Genomic DNA, 16,948 nt, shown 5'->3' with positions numbered 1-16,948 from the left:
ATATGCAGATGACACAACTTTGCTTGCTGAAAGTGAGGATGACTTGAAACACTTATTGGTGAAGATGAGAGTATAGTTTGCAGTATGGATTACACCTGAACATAAAGAAAATGAAAATCCTCATTTTCTGGACCAATAAACAGCATCACCATAAATGGAGAGAAGATTGAAGTTGTCAAAGATTTCATATTACTTGTTTCCATAATCAACACCAATGGAAGCAGCAGTCAAGACATCAGACGACATATTGCACTGGACAAATCTGCTGCAAAAGACCTGTTTAAAGTGCTGAAAAGCAAAGATGTCTCCTTGAAGACTAAGGTGCACATAACACAAGCCATGGTGCTTTTAAATCACCTCATAATGCATGTGAGAGCTGGACAATGAATGAGGAAGACTGAAGAAGAGTTGATGGTTTTGAATTGTGGTGCTGGCAAGGAGTACTGAAAGTACCATGGACTGCTAAAAGAACTAACATATCTGTCCTGGAAGAAGTGCAACCAGAATGGTCTTTGGAAGTGAGAATGGCTAGACTTCATCTCACCTCCTTTGGTCATGTTGTCAGAAGGGACCATTCCCTGGAGAAGGATATCATGCTTGGTAAAGTAGAGGATCAACGAAAAAGAGGAAGACTGTCAATGAGATGGATTGACACAGTGGCTGCAATGATGGGCTCAGGTACAGCAAAGATCGTGAGGCTGGCACAGGACCAGGCAGTGTTCGGTTCTATTGTACACAGGGTTGCTATGAGTCGGAGACAACTCAACGGCACCTAAAAACAACAACAACAACATTTTTCCCTTTCACTGTCAGTCTTTGCAAGGCTGACAAATGACTAGCTCCCAGTCTCCCTAAAGAGCCAGTTCCTCCCATGGTCATCCTCACTGTTGACTGGCAGGTGAACACGCCTCAGCCACAATCCTACCAACAGGAAGAAAGACAAGTGGCTGAAATGCTCTCCCAGCCTGCTAAGTAGATCACAGGCTCTGGAGTCGGCAAGAGCAGGGGAAGGCACCCCTACCTCTGACTGGAGGGAGGACGGGGGCCCCCACCCCTTCAGAGGCCTGAGGTGGGGCTGGACAAACAGCACACAGATTCTGAGGGAAATGAAGACAAAGGACACATTGTCAGGGAGAAGGGACAGGCAGAGGATGGCAGCTGATCTGGTAGCAGCTGTGCCAGCCACCATTGTGTGCTCCCACATTCATGGGGTCCTTGGAGGGCTGTGCAGGCCGCCACTCACTTCTCAGCTCACCTGCTCACGTGCCTTCTAGCTCACTGATCAAACCTGTCCTTGTCCTCTTCTGCTTCTGCCCTTCTCATTGTCTCTGTGCTTCTTTTCTCGCTTGAGCTCTTACTGCTAGCATTTTCTATGCATTATTTCATTTATTTTAACTTAGTCATCTGGGGAGCAGATATGAATCCCCATTTTACAGAGGAGAAAACTAAGGTTCAAGGAGACTAGGTAATTTACTGCATGCCAGGCAACTAGGAAGTGATGAAGCAGGACATCCTGTCCCAGTCTGTCTAATCCCTCATCTTCCCGTCACTTTCAAAACACCAGCCATTCTCACAATCCGTTGACCAGTGTTGTTATTACCCAATAAGCAAGGTAAGCATGGATTGATTTGTGCTTACTTACTAATCTGTAGTGAACAATTTCACATGGTTGTTCACTATAGATTAATAAATAAGCACAAGTAAGCCTGTGCTTACCTTGTTTATTGGATAATCTCCCCTGCCCTTGATGACCTCTGGGTCATCTCACAGCATCTCACTGTTTTGTCTGGACCCTTCTCTCCACAGGCCTTTACCAAAAGCATTAACCGAGACAAACACTTGGCCGTGGCTTATTTCCAACGAGGAATGCTCTACCACCGGACAGAGAAGTAAGTGGTATAGTATTGCACAAGCTGGAGATGTTTACAGAGAAACTCTGTGGGATCCCAAGGCTGCTGACTTGGTATTTGAGAAGTATCTCCCTAGCCTCTGTCAGGAAGCTTGGCTGGATCTTCTCTGGGCAGTTATGCAATAAGTCAGTGTGAGGCGGAAGCCCTCACTTGTGAGAGAAGGCAGGCCTGACGTGCTGATTGTAAGTCAACTGTCTCATAGCTCAGAGTCCCTGCAATGTGCAAATGGTTAATGTGCTTGGCTGCTAAGAAAAGGTGGGAGGTTTGAGTCCATCTAGAGGTGTCTCAAAAAGAACTCTGGTGGCATAGTGCATAAGGCATTTGGCTGCTAACCACAAGGTAAGCAGTTCTAAACCCAACAGCTGCTGCACAGGAAGAAGATGAGGCAATCTGCTTCCATAAAGATTCACAGCCTTGGAAACCCAGTAGGGGTTGCTATGAGTTGGAATTGACTCATTGCCAGTGAGTTTGGTTTGGTTGTTTTTTTTTTTTTGAAAGGTGCCTCAGAAGAAAGGCCTGGCAATCTACTTCTGAAAGATCACAGCCATTGAAAACCCTATGGAGCACAGCTCTACTCTGAAGCACAGGGGGGTTGCCATGAATTACAGTCAACTCAATGACAGCTGGTTATTGATGTTGTAGCTTGCAATGAGCCTACGTAACCACCACAGGCCTGGTATTCTGCTGGCCTGACCCATTCACCACCCCCCCTCTGACGAGTCACCGAGTACCTGAGCAGAGTGCTATGTAAATATTTTGGCCATCAAGAGGCACTGTTTTGAAGTACTGAGCTATGAGAGAATGAGGATTACCATGAAGCCACATTAAAATCTTGCTAACACTGTCAGTGTAACTAATGCCACTAGCCCATACACTTAAAAATGGTTAAAATGGCAAATGTAATATTGTATGTATATTACCATAATTAAAAGAGAACAAAGTCACATGACAGTAAACATAATACAGAAAAGTAAAAACAAAGCAAAAATACTTTGCTTAATTCCAGCAAAATCTGTTTTCACAATCCATTTAATGAAATATAGAGATCAGCCACAAAGGTGAGAACTTGAATTATTTATATTATATGTATGTGACTGTATAAATAAATAAATAAATGGCATATATATTGATACAGAAAAGAAGTTCACAGTAGACGTTAAATTTAAAACACAGATTTCAAAACAGTATATAGAGTCACTATGAGTTGGAATGGACTCAATGGCACAAAACAACAACATAGCACAATCCCATTTATGTTTCACAGAATAAAGCCTGGAAGGCCTTTGATCAAACTGTTGTCACTAGTTCTCTTGGTGTTGGGATTGCAGGAACTTCTGTTTTCTTGGTTTCTATTTTTTTTTAACCTTTTTTTTTAATTTGTGCAATCAACGTAAATTAATTTATAAAAAGGTAAATAGACACATACATAATGAAAGTAAATTGCAATTCCCACCCCCTAAAAAATACCCTGATAACCAATATACAAATGTTAAAGGAAAAATATTCTAAGCATCAATGTCAAATGTCTCAGAGGAAGGCAAACTGGACCTTTGCAGAAACTGTTTGGTCAGAGTGCGTGGGTGGAGGAAATCAGCTCAGGCTATAGAAGAACTTTCCTGCAGTGAAAATGGTCTAAACATGATGTGAGTGAGTGTGCAGCAGGGAGGCTGAGCACGGATGTGGCAGAGGCGATGCCACAGAGGACTGTGCATCACTGAGGCACTGATCCTGTGCCACCTTGAAAGGCTTTGATCCTAGGATTGGGTCAGAAACAGAGTCTATAAAAGGCGTATGTGCTCAGCTGTTGCTAGGGGCAACTCTAAGAAGCTCAGAGGAGTGACAAGATGTAGGTGCATCAATCACCTGAATTGAAGGTGAAGTCTTCCTAGAAGAAAAGCAACAGGAAAAGACACAAAGGCAGTCTGGGGAGAGAAAGCCTATGATTGCAGAGAGGATACGCAGGCATTGCATTTTAGGGCTCTTGTCTAGCAGTCTCTGTCTCCCTCTTCCCGTCCTTCTCCTTCTCCCTCTCCCCTTCCCTTTCTCCCCTTCTCCCCTTCTCTAGATGTGTAAAAGTTGCAGGGGAGACCCAAGCACAAGTGTTGCAGGTGATCTTAAATCTCAAAAGACAAACACTGAGGCCATCCTTTTAATTATCTCTAACAACCTGAGAGACGACTCCCCAGAGATTTGTCCAAAAGTCCCAGAGACTAGCAAGCAGCTAGAAGGCTGGGATTTCGAGTGAGTTCTAAAGAAGCTCTTTCCTCAAGGGCCAGGAATAAGATACAGGAGTCAAATAATCTGTGATCAGTATTCATTAAACTGGTGAAAAAAATCTACCAAACTTTATCTTTAATTCAACAGTCATCTATTGTGGAAGTAATAGAAACCAACCAGTTGCTGTTGAATGGACTATACAACTCACTGCAATCCCATGTATGTCAAAGTAGAACTATGCTCCACAAAGTTTTCAATGGCTGATGTTTTAGCAAATAGATTGCCAGGACTTTCCCTTGAGGAAACTCTGGCTGGACTCAAATTTCCAACCTTTCAGTTAGTAGCTGAGCATATTAACTGTTTTCACCTCATAGGGACTACAGACATAATATAAACGAGGCTCTAGAGCGTGAGGTTGGTGGTCCCCTCAAGATTCTGTTCTTGACCATCTAACCTTTATCACTATAGCTTCTTGTTGTTACAAGGTGCTGTCAATTTGGTTTTGACTCATGGCAACCCTGTAGGACAGAGTAGAACTGCTTCAGAGGGTTTCCAAGCTATAAATCTTTACAGGAGTGGATGGTTGTTACATGGTAAAATTATGAATTTATCCCCAGAAAAACGAAACACACACAGGAACATATTGACTTTTTTTTTTTTTAAATTGTGATTTGGTGAATATTTACAGAGCAAATTCATTTTCCATACAGCAGTTCACATACAATTTGTCTCATGACATTGACCACAGTTTACCCCAATGCAGTATTTTTTTCTTTTCTATTGTGAATTAGGTGAAAGTTTATGAAACAAATTCATTTACCATACAACAATCCATACACATTTTGCTTCATGACTTTGATTGCAATCCCGATAATGTAAAAGCCTCTCTTCCTACTTCCTTCCTGTGCTTACTTTCCCTGTGTCCTTCTTTCCTATGTATTTCTGCCCTCTGAGCAATCTCCCTGAAGCACCAATTGACTTTTATATACAATTTCATGGAGTTCAGTGTTACCTGAAAATCCATATGTGAGCTCTTAGTGATCCATTCCAAGCCCATCTCTCCCATAGCACTGATACCCACCTGTAGCTTGCCAGCTCTTAAGTCTATACTTGTGATCAACAGAGTGTCTCACTTCCTAAATCTTGTCAAGTTCATCTCTTACGTATCTCTTAAATCCTTCCATTTCTCTCTATCCCCACTAGCACTTCTCTGATTCAGACCCTCATTATTCACTAGGAGTATTATAGTCACTTCCTAACTGATTTGTCAGTAACTAGTCTTGTCCCTTCTATCCATATTCCAGAGCACTCTACTTTAAAAATAAACAGGAAGTCTAGTTACTTCCATGAATAACTGCTTCCTTTGCCAGGAGATCAGAAGAACTGGATGGTGCCTGGTTACCATAACTGAACACTTTGACCAAAGAGTCTCTAGAAGAATCCTGATCAAAAGGAGGAAAATGTAGAACAGAATTTCAAATTCTTGTGCATTCTAGATTTTCTGGAGGCATGGAGGCTGGTTGAACCCCTAAAACTATTGCCCTAAGATAATCTTTAAATGGTGAACCTAAAACATCCCCTGAAGTCTTCTCAAAATCAAACAATAGTTTAACTTGTAAAGAATGTCAGCCTTGAGCATTGTGGTCTTTTAAGAACTGTCTGTATGGATTCAGATTGGCAAGAGTAACTTGAAAGATTAGATAGGAACCTTAGAGGTCAGTGAGTTTATGCTAATGGGGGAGGAACCGATCAGAAAAGGAGGGTGACAGTGGTTTGCACAACTCAAAGAATATGATTGTCACTAAACTGTACATGTAGAAACTCGAATTGGTGTATATTTTTGCTGTGCATATGTTCAACAACAACAACAACAAAACAAAATAAGTCATTTTTTAAAAACCAACCAAAAAAACACATTTAAAAAAAAAAAAAAATATCTGCTTAAGAACTTTGAGTGGCTCTACCTTATTACAGGATAAAGCCCAAATTCCCTTGCCTGCTCCTCTGTGGTCCAGCGTACACACTGATTCGTCCTCCTTGCGTTTGCACCAACTACACTCAACCACTAAGACAGTGATACTCTCTCTTTTTATGCCTCTTTAAAGGGGCCCTGATGGTGCAGTGGTAAAGCACTCAGCTGCTAACTGAAAAGCACCATCAGCTGCTCCGCAGGAGAAAGATGTGGCAGTCTGCTTCCGTAAAGCCTGCAGCCTTGAAAACCTTATGGAGCATTCTACTCTGTCCTATAGGGTCACTATGGGTCAGAAGTGATTCAGTGGGAGTGAGGTTTTTTTTTGTATCTACTCTTTGACAGATATCTTATGTACTTGTCTTCTCTACTACTTTGTGAGTTTGTAGAGAGAAGAAATTTTTACTTGCTCATTTTTGTATTTCACTATAGTAGGAGCTCTGGTAGCATAGTGCCTAAGGCATTTGACTGCTAACCAGAAGGATGAAATGCTTGTTGAATTAAGTCAACAAAAGTGAACAAAATATAGTCTGCCTCAAAAAAAAAAAAAAAAACCCAAATCCCTTTGAGTTTCCGAGGTGGTAAATATTTACAGAAGTACATTGCCCAGTCTTCCTTCTGCAGAGCAGCTGGTGGGTTTGAACTGCCAACCTTCTGGTTAGCAGTCAAATGCCCTAGGCACTACGCCACCAGAGCTCCTTAGTCTCTGCTTCAAGGAACTTATAAAAGGGAAATCAAGTCATGAACACCAGTAACTAATGAAAGGCCGAATGGGATAAGTGTTACAGAGATAAATATTTTAAAGTAAGTGCAATGGGGACCTAGAGGAATGACTTCCTACTGAGAAGATTAGGAATTCCCTCAGATTACAATGGGATTTGTTTTAGGGTAATAATATTATGAGTCATTTTCTCCCTTTATTTTCATATGTTTTTAGGTTGCTGTCTTATCATTATAAAGTTGCAACAGAACAAAGTTAGAGACCATTTCTGAGAAGGCAGTTGGTGTCCCAGTGGTACCTGTGGCCAAGCTATCTCACCTCTCTGGCCCAGCTTTATCATCAGGAAGGGGAAGTGGGTTGTAAATTGTCCTTCAGAACTGTGTGCTTTATGAATCAGGGCTATGGTAATAAGGGTGAGTACCAAGGCCATGTACCAAAAAAGGCAGTGCATCAAAGCCTTCTCCCTGCTGACTTTTAAACAGGAAAGGGCATGAACCTCAGCCTTTGTCCTAGCAGCAGCTGTGGCATCCAAAGGGATTTGATGCTGACTCCTTTCAGCTTGCTGAAAATCTCCATCACCCTGGCTACAAGCATAGGAACAGCTGGAGTGTAGGCTGCATGGGGCACTGGAAGCATAGGAACAATAAGAAAACTCAGTGGTTACCAAGAAATCTTTACAAGGAGAATGTTAAAAAATGACTATAAAACCTCTCAAGCTCGGGGCTTGTGAAAAGCCCCAGCAAGGAGGCCGCTGCAGCTGGTGAACTCCTGCCTGGGCGGAGCGGGGGCTGGGGGACCAGTGAGCCAAGGTGCCCTCTCAGGGTGTCATTTGGTGTGGGCGTGAAGAAAGCCCTGGAGCTAGCCCAGCAGAACCCCAACATGGAGCTGCCAGCATGTCGGTCATCTCCTAGGGCCTGCTGTTTGCCGGCACCAGGACTGAACTCTGTTTTTGGAATTTTCTTACTGAGCTTATTCAGACCGTGTATGGAGGGGAACAGCGTATGCCGAAGTAGACTTCCCCATGAGACCAGCTTCGGGTAAACACTGGAGATGCTGAAAGAGGCAGGAAGGAAGGAGGCTGGGAGACATGGCAGAAGCATTTTTTCAACCAGTTGCCATAGAGTCCATTCCAACTCATGGCGACCCCATCTGTGTCAAAATAAAACTGTGTTCCATAAGGTTTTCAATGGCTGATTTTTCAGAATTAGATTGCCAAGCCTGTGAAGGGACTCAAACCTCTAACCTTTTGTTTGAAGTCTAGAGTGTTAACCATTGCATTAACCCAGGGACTCCAGAACTTTTTAAAAACATATTTTTAAGTGGACATTTAGCAGGGATAACCTCCTACCCTACTCTTTTTGTAACACAAAGGAAGCACTTTGAATAGTTGGTTAGGCTTAAGAAATATTACCTTTTAGCAGTTTACAACTATATTTATCACATATTATTCTGTGACTACTCTGGTGGCACAGTGCCTAAGGCATTTGACTAAAATAGATAATAAACGTTACTAAGGATTCTGTCTGGTTCAAGAGGAGGTCCACGATGCAGGAATCATACCATGCATTATCACGTTGGATGACACCAGCTCTAGTGACGGCTCTATGGGGAGGAAGGCCTATTTGTAGGTTAATGCTGACGGGCACTTAAAGCATGCCCTCTGAAGACCTTCACTCTCTCAAAAACAGGCTGTAGAACACAGTGGAAATCACATGGGCCAAAAGGAATAGGACACTGCATTTCTGTTTGCCCCCTCCACTGTGGCTTAGCTAATCGGAGCCAGTCACCCCCACCCTCCAGTTTAGAAAGAAGGAACGGTGATGCTTACTTTCTCCTTCTTCTTAGGAGTGCCTGGAAGGTTTGGACACTGCCTTAAATGCATATTGCTTCTTTGGGAATGGCCTGCATGCTTCTGTTTTACAATCATCTTCATTAACAAGAGGGAGCTCTGGTGGCATAGTGCCTAAGGCATTTGACTGCTAACCAGAAGGCTGGAGGTTCAAATCCACCAGCCACTTCTCAGAAGGAAGATTGGGCAATCTACTTCCGTATTGTTACTGCCTCAGAAACCCAAGGCGGGATCGCTATGAGTTGAAGCAATTTGACGGCAGTGAGTTTGGTGGTTTTTTTTTTTTTAATTAACGAGAACACTTTAGAGAAAACAATCCTGTTTCAAACCCAGGCCCACTTCTCCCCTTACTTCTACAACCACTGCTGCTGCATGAGTTCCTTTAAACCAAACGGTGACTGAAATGTCCAGCATACCCCCAACCGACCTGGTGCACCTTCCTTAGGGCCCTCTTGGCCAACCAGCACTCTAGGTTTCCTTGATATCAGAGTTCCAACTTCTACAACTGTATATCTTTATCTCCTGGTTCATACCTAGTACAGTATAGAGCTTCAAGTAGGCACAGAATAAATGAATGATGTATGAATATACTTGCTAGAATTTTAGAGCTAGAAAAAAATAATATAAAACAGTAATAATAACAAGTTATTATTATTAGGCACCATCCTAAGCATCTTAGTACTTCATTTTATTTAATCCTCACAAAAACCCTGTTGTGTAAAGTACACACTAATATTATTCTCTTACTTACCCTTGGGCACTAGATAGTAAGTGCAGAGCCAAGACTCAGGTCAAGCTCCTCATATTATTTTGTTGTTGTTAGCTTCTGGGGAGCTACTAAGTTGCCAATTTATGGATGATTTTCAGAAGCAGACCACCTGGGCATCTCTTCCTAATCTTAGTTTGGAAGCTCTCCTGAAATCTGTTCAGCTGCATAGCAACATGCAAGCCTCCACTGACAGATTGGGACTAGCTAGCTATACATGAGGTGTACTGGCTGGGAATAGAACCTGGGTCTCCTACATGAAAGGCAAGAATTCTACCAACTGGACCAGCAATGTCCTCATCTTTGTATCACACACCCTCATACTATGGATGTAGAACCTGAGGCCAGGGAGGCAGCCTGCTAGTGTCTCCCATTACTGTCGGGCTGGTGGATCTGGCCCCTTGAGGAGCCTGCCAGTCTGTGTCCAAATCCCAGGTTCATCTCCAAAAGAAGCCCCTGTTAGCAGCTCTGGGTCTGAGAGTGGCCTGGGGATTTTTGGTCCAGTTACCCAAATAGGAAAGACCAGGCCAAGAACTGAGTAGGGGGAACTTGACTTTTGCTGTTCCCATGCCTGCGGTCCAGTGTTGCCTCACTCCCACCAGGATCTCTGGAGGCTGAGCTGGTCAAGGCTGGGGCCAGCTTCCTCAAAACATGTGTCCAGGCCCTGCCCACATCCTGGTGGGCCTTAGATGTGGTTGCCTCCATACTTGAATACAAATCTAGTGACAGCAGCCTTGACACATCTTGAGCCAATCAGGGCAATGCCAACCCCACAGAGCACAGGGCAGTGCCGGGGGGGCATTAGGAATGTTCCATGCCTTAGGTGTTGGTTTCTTCTTTAGTTTTTCCTCCCTTTTTCTTTCCCCTAAGTGTGTGTGTGTTGTGCTGGGGGAGAGGTGGGAGGAATATTAAGAAAGCCTCAAAACTAAGTGGTAAATTGGATTCAAAAGAAGTCAGAGGGTCCTGATATCTACAACTTGATGAAACTTGAAAATATTATGCTGACTGAAATAAGTCAGACACAATAGAATAAATATTACATGATCTCACTTATATGAAATAGGGAAATGCATAGGGACCCAAGTTTATCAGTGGTTACCAAGAGCGATGGAGAAAGGGGAGTCACTGCTTAGGGGGCACTGAGTTTCTGTTCAAGGTGGTGGAATAATTTAGAAAAGGACAATATGATGGTTGCACAGCATGAAGAACATAGGCAATGTCACTGGATTATCCAGGTAAAACTTGTTGAATTTGCAAATGTTTGTTATGTATATATTTACCACACACACACACACACACACACATGCACACTAAATGTCCAAAAAAGAAGAAGCCAAAGGAGAAGGCTGTGGGCAGGAGGGCAATGTCAGTAGCTGTGAGAAGGGGAGCCTCAGAGCTAAGTCAGGCTGGCCTGGCCTCACAGTGAAGGGTGAGGAGTGCTTTAATCAGTCTAACACCACCTCTCTTGAGATTTGGAAGGAGCACAGGGGCGGACAGGTGCTTCCTCTGCGTAGAGCTCACCAGAGAGAATGATGTGTGCTATTTGAAAGCAACAAGCCAGGCTGTGAAGAGGTAGGAGCTGTGTATGGTCAAAGGCAGGGGGCTCAGGATGCCTGTGACGTACCTCTCATGGGGCACAGTGCATATTTCATTCTCTGGAATACTGGAACTCAGGTTAGTGAGAAATGAGTGCAGCTTGTTAAATGAGAGAAAATGAGGAACAAGAATTGACAGATTTCTTTGAGTGTACAGGAACAATCACAAAAGTCACTGACCAATGTGAGATGCACCTGTGAAAATGGTGTGGGGGCATCTCTGACCTCCTGTAACTTCTCAAGGGGGCAGAATCATCATCAGCATCACCAGTCCCTGGCTGAGTCCTATGAGGTGGAGGTCAGACATACCTCCTTTCTCCAACCAGGACAATTTCTTCTCAGTTGTGCTGAAGGCAGACCTCTCTCTGGTTCTTAGAGTCCCCCACCCCCCAGAAGCCTGCTGTGCTGGTCTGGCCTTTGCTCTGCTCAGGCAAGTGTTACAAAGCTCTCTTAACTCTGCCTGGAGGCACATTGCTCTGCCAGGAAGTCTGCCCAAAAGTACTCAACTTTCTTGCTCCATTGCACTGTTTCCTGCTGGTCTCCCCCCAGTCTCCTGATGCTCTCCTGGTTCTGCTACATCTGCTGTCACCATTTCTTTGCTATGCTTCTCACCATCCTTCACCGTCTCTCCTCATCTTCCAGTGTTACAGCTCTCTCTTTTTCTCTGTCTCTTGGGTGTAGGAGATTCTCAGCACAGAGACCCTGGGTCTATAGGATGCACTCCATTCCTGGCTCTTCTTTCTTGGTGGTAGGGAAATTCCACTCCCTCCCATTTGCTCTGAGATGGACTTTCTTTTAAGCCTAATGGGATGGCAAAACTGACAAATATTCTCATTAGAGTTTCATTCACCTTATTTGTGTGGTCCCACCCCCACAAGGGTGCATATGCCCTATTTACATTACTAGCAAGCTGTGAAATTCCTTTGGTGGGCCACAAGTACTTCATTTGCATAATCTCACCCAATCATTTGGTGGGAGTTACAAAGACTGTGGCTGGAAGAGCCATATTAAGTAATTCAGTGTACTGCAGCACCCATAAACCAGTGACCATAAACCAGATTCTCCATAGTAACAAAGACATCTGTTACCATTAACTAGCTCAGGGCTTATCTTGTGCAAAGAAATCAACTTTAGGGAATTTCCCTTGCTTTTTGGGAGATAATCTTTGGAATTCCCTATCTTTATTATTTTAAAAAACTTGGGACAGCACTTGAGGATTTGTGGAAATGAACAGGGTCACAGAGACTACCTAATACCTGACTTCAGCTGATCTCATACAAGGGGCATCAATCCTGTTGAGACTAAGCCCATAGTTAATTTTACACCATTTCCCCATTTTCTCCTTAAAATCCTCATCGAAACTAGCTGCATTGAGCCATTAAAAAAAAAAAAAAAAAGTCTTCCTGTATGCACACAGAATAACTGCTCAATAAACCTTATATACTTCAATTTATTTATGCTTTGATTTTTTTAGCAAGGTCAAAAGGCATTGGAAAGGTTTATGTTTCCATGGGATAGATGGGAAGGGGAGAAGCAGGTGCTATACCCTAGACTCTTTTGTTTTCTCTCTCTGTCCTGCAGATATGATTTAGCTATTAAAGATCTGAAAGAGGCCTTGACGAAGCTTCGAGGGAATCAACTGATAGACTACAAGATCCTGGGACTGCAGTTCAAGCTATTTGCCTGCGAGGTAAGGAGGGCAGGCTAGGCAGGAGTGCACCCTGGGTGATGGTCAGGTAGCTGGCTATCTTTTGACACTCTAAGAACCTGGAAAAGTCATTCACTTCCTGTGGTTTGGGATGCAGATTTTCCCTTAAGAAGAGGCTCCCATGGATGACTTCAGGTTCCCTATGAAGTCACCAGTTACCTGAGGGCATGCATTCATGAGTAGGAGGCTCTAAGGACCATGCATAAATGAGCAAAGGGAGCGGAGAGGAGATTGAACACCTGTATGTTGGCCTGTGGAAGTATTCATCACAATTTGCATGCTTTGTTTGGTTATTCAGTTGACTTACGTCTTAGCTAGTACTGCTGTAGCAGAAATACCACAAGTGGATGGCTTTAACAAACAGAAATTTATTCTCTCACTGTTTAGGAGGCTAAAAGTCCAAATTCAGGATGCCAGCTCTAGGGGAAGTCTTTCTCTCTCTGTTGGCTCTGTATAAAGGTCATTGTCTCTTTTCAACATCTGTAGGCCTGGCATTCCTTAGAGATCTCCATGTCTTCACATCAGTCTTCCCTTGGGTCTTGAGGTTTTCAGTGCAGGCACCCTGGATCCAAAGGATGTGCTCTGCTCCCAGTTAGTCAGGTCCCTCCTTCTCTGCTAATTTCTCTCTCCTTTTATCTCTTGTAAGATAAAAGGTGATGCAGGCCATACACCGGGAAACTACCATTACATAGCATCTGGTCTGTGATCTGATTAAGGCTGTTGCATCTCACTCTAAACCCTTTACAGAGATTGGCTGATCACATCATGGAGGATAATTCCATCATCACATAACTGCCAAATTACATCACTGCTTAACTGCCAAAGCACTGAGAATCATGGCTCAGTCAAGGTCAATTCATGACAATTTATTTACTTAGCATTATACTATGAAACCCCAAATTATGTGTTCACTATCCATCCAGGAGGAGCCTTGGTGGCTCAGTGGTTAAGTACTTGACTGCTGAGCAAAAGGTTGGCAGTTCTAACCCACCAGCTGCTCCATGGGAGAAAGATGTGGCTGTCTGCTTCTGTTAAGATCACAGCCTTGTAAACCCTACAAGGCAGTTCTATTCTCTCCTGTAGGGTCACTATGAGTCAGACTTGACTTGACAGTAATGGACTAATGGGATCCATCTAGGAGGACTCTCTGGGTCCTTGACTACTAACTGAAAGGTTAGCCGTACAAGCCCACACAGAGGCACCTTGGGAGAAAGCCCAGCAATCTATGTCCAAAAGATGACAGCCATTGAAAACTCCATGGAGCACAGTTCTACTCTGACACACATGGGGTCTCCGTGAGTCTGAACAGACTCCAGGGCAGCTGGTTTTCATTTGTCCATGCATGACCCACCATAACCTTGCTCACTTCCCAAGTACAGAGCACATTTCTTGCCATTAATAGTCTTTACTCCATGTACTTGGTTGATAATAGATAAATCCTTCACTCTCTCCCCAGCCTGCCAGTATCTACTCTTGACACCTAACAGTTGAGACCCAGAGAGTGAGGATAATTTGGCACAAATCTGTTCCCTCTTGCTCAAAGAATAACTCCAAACACAAATTTAGGTAAAAGTTTCCATAGAAGAACCCTTGTTTTCTATAGTTCCAAAAGGGAGGAACATGATTGACATGCACTTTTTCCCACCAACCATTCCCACTGTCCCCTACCCCCAAATATGCATCAGTAGTTTTAAAAACTAAAATCCTTATAAACACGGCAGATCTTTATTTAGAAGAACCTCTAAAAAAGGTCCCCCTGCCTTAGTTTCTCAGGCAAGAGAAGCCAAGTGTTTCCAGGGTTGCTCGGGACTAAAAATAAAGTCTGCAGCTGCCTAGGTCCCTGGGGATGTGTCTCCGTCTCAGCCCTGCAGCAAGCCAAGCAAATGACTTCATTTCTCATAGTCTAGGAAATGAGGCTTTGTGGCAGGAAGCAGGTGACATTTGGCCAGCTTCTAGAGGAGGCTTCTCAACCATGGCACTATTGACATGTTGGATCAGGTGATTCATTGCTGTAGGGGTCTGTCTTGTGCACTGTACAATGTTTAGCAGTATCCCTGGCCTCTAATCACTAGATCCTCCCAGTGTAATGAATTAAAACATCTCTACATGTTGTCAGTTGTCCCAGGTTGAGAACCACTTATATGCATTAAAGGGTTGGGGGAAGAGCTAGCTGGCTTTAGAGACAGGATCACGTGAGAGAGGCATGCAATAGAGAATATTCCATGGAAGAAATTTTCTCCCTGTAGTAGGACTGAAATGACTTGTGGGGCAGGAAATATGGGCTGTATGGATGCCTTTGGGAGTGAGGCTGTTTTACTGAGCTGCTAAGCAAAAGATTGGTGGTTTGAATCCACCCAGTGGCTCCATGGAAGAAAGAACTGGTGGTTTGCTTTTGTCAAGATTATAGCCAAGAAATCCCTGTGGTGCTGTTCTCCTGTCACATAAGGTCACTATGAATCAGAATTGACTCGATGGCACCTTACAACAACAAAGGGCCTCTTTGCCACATGAGACCCTCTAGTCACTGCTCTACTTATAATCACCCCTCATTTCCACCTTGGCATAACTCTGCTTTGAGTTTTTTCTTCTTTTTGAAAAGAGTTTCAGACTTTTTCAGTCATCAAGCTATAAAAATCTGTTGTGGGAAAAGGTCTGAAAAGAAGGTAGCTAAGAAGCAAAAAAGAAGTTCTAAATGGCCTTGGTCCAGTGGCTGTCTGCTTCCGTAAAGAGCACAGCCTTGTTAACAACTAGACCAATAGCAGCATCATGATACATGGAGAAAAGATTGAAGTTGTCAAAGATTTCATTTTATGTGGAGCCACAATCAACACTCACAGAAGCTGCAGTCAAGGAATCAGAAGTCATATTGCATTGGGCAAATCTGCTGCAGGGGACCTCTTTAAAGTGCTGAAGAGCAAAGATGTCACTCTGAAGACTAAAGTGTGCCTAACCCAAGCCATGGCATTTTCAATCATCTCATGTGCATGTGACAGCTGGACAATGTTAAGGAAGATCAAAGAAGAATTGATGCATTTGAATTGTGGTGTTGGTGATGAATACTGAAAATGCCATGAACAAATATGTCCTGGAAGAAGTGCTGCTGGAATGCTCCTTAGAAGCAAGAATGGCCAGACTTCATCTCACCTGCTTTGGTCATGTTGTCAGAAGGGACCATTCCTTGGAGAAGGATATCATGCTTGGTAAGGTGGAGGATCAGCGAAAAAGGGGAAGACCCTCAATGAGATGGATTGACACAGTAGCTGCAATGATGGGCTCACAGATAGCAAGGATTGTGGCACAGGACCAGTCAGTGTTTCATTCTATTGTACATAGGGTTGCTATGAATTAAAACCAATTCAATGACACCTAATAACAATGACAAATGGCCTTGAGTTTCTTCTGCACATATGGTTGGGGTGGGTTGCTGAAGATAAGGGTGTATGCGGGAAGCAGCAACTCACTGGAGTCTCAGAAACAGGCCTGGAAGTGAGTCTTGATCTCCACTTTTGCATCTTGCTCCATGCCGCCACTGTCTCCCTTTAAAAAAAAAAACAAAAAACCAAACTCACTGCCATTGAGTTGATTCTGACTTATAGTGATCCCTTTGGGTTTCTGAGGTGGTAAATCTGTATGGAAGTAGATTGCCCAGTCTTCCTTCCATGGAGTGGTGGTGGGTTTGAACCTCCAACCTTTTGGTTAGCCGTCAAATGCACTATTTCCCTTCCAAACTAGATTGCACTAACCTCCATGGAAATACCAGTCCTGCTACTCATCCATACTTGCCTTGATAAACTTTTTTTTTTTTAATCTGGATGTAGCCCTGAACCAAATCATGATGTAGGGGGCAGACTGATTTAGAGGAGAAGTGTATTAGTTATCTATTGCTGAAAAGCAAATTATCCCAAAATGTAATGGTTTTAAATAATAGATATTATGTCAGCTTCTGTGAGTTAGCAATCCAAGAGTGGCATAGGTGGGTGATGCTGGCTCAGAGGTTCAATTAAGTCATTGGTTAGGACAACAGTCATCTGAAGATGTGACTGAAGCTGGAAGATCCACTTCAAAGACAACTTATACATCTCACTTGCTTGGTAGGAAGCCTCAGCTTCTCACCACATAGGCCTCTCTACAAGGCTGCTTGAGTGTTCTCATGACATAGTAGCTGGCTTCCTCGGAGCAAGTAATTGAAGAGAAAGTAAGACTGAGTGTCAAT

General features: G+C 43.4%; 1 protein-coding gene across 1 annotated transcript in view; it reads left to right on the top strand.

The window, feature by feature from the left end:
- The window catches only part of NCF2 (neutrophil cytosolic factor 2), a 48,747-nt gene that overhangs the window by 6,258 nt on the left and 25,541 nt on the right, over window positions 1-16,948 (top strand). Inside the window, exons 2-3 of the mRNA XM_042780513.1 lie at window positions 1,807-1,889; window positions 12,609-12,717. Coding sequence (XP_042636447.1) covers window positions 1,807-1,889; window positions 12,609-12,717 — 192 coding nt within the window. The remainder of the gene's footprint in view (window positions 1-1,806; window positions 1,890-12,608; window positions 12,718-16,948) is intronic.

This window comes from Orycteropus afer, unplaced genomic scaffold (genome assembly GCF_000298275.1).
Source record: "Orycteropus afer afer isolate SDZICR_OR568_19922 unplaced genomic scaffold, OryAfe1.0 scaffold00043, whole genome shotgun sequence".
Lineage (NCBI taxonomy): Eukaryota > Metazoa > Chordata > Mammalia > Tubulidentata > Orycteropodidae > Orycteropus > Orycteropus afer.
This window is presented reverse-complemented; position numbering and strand designations above follow the sequence as displayed.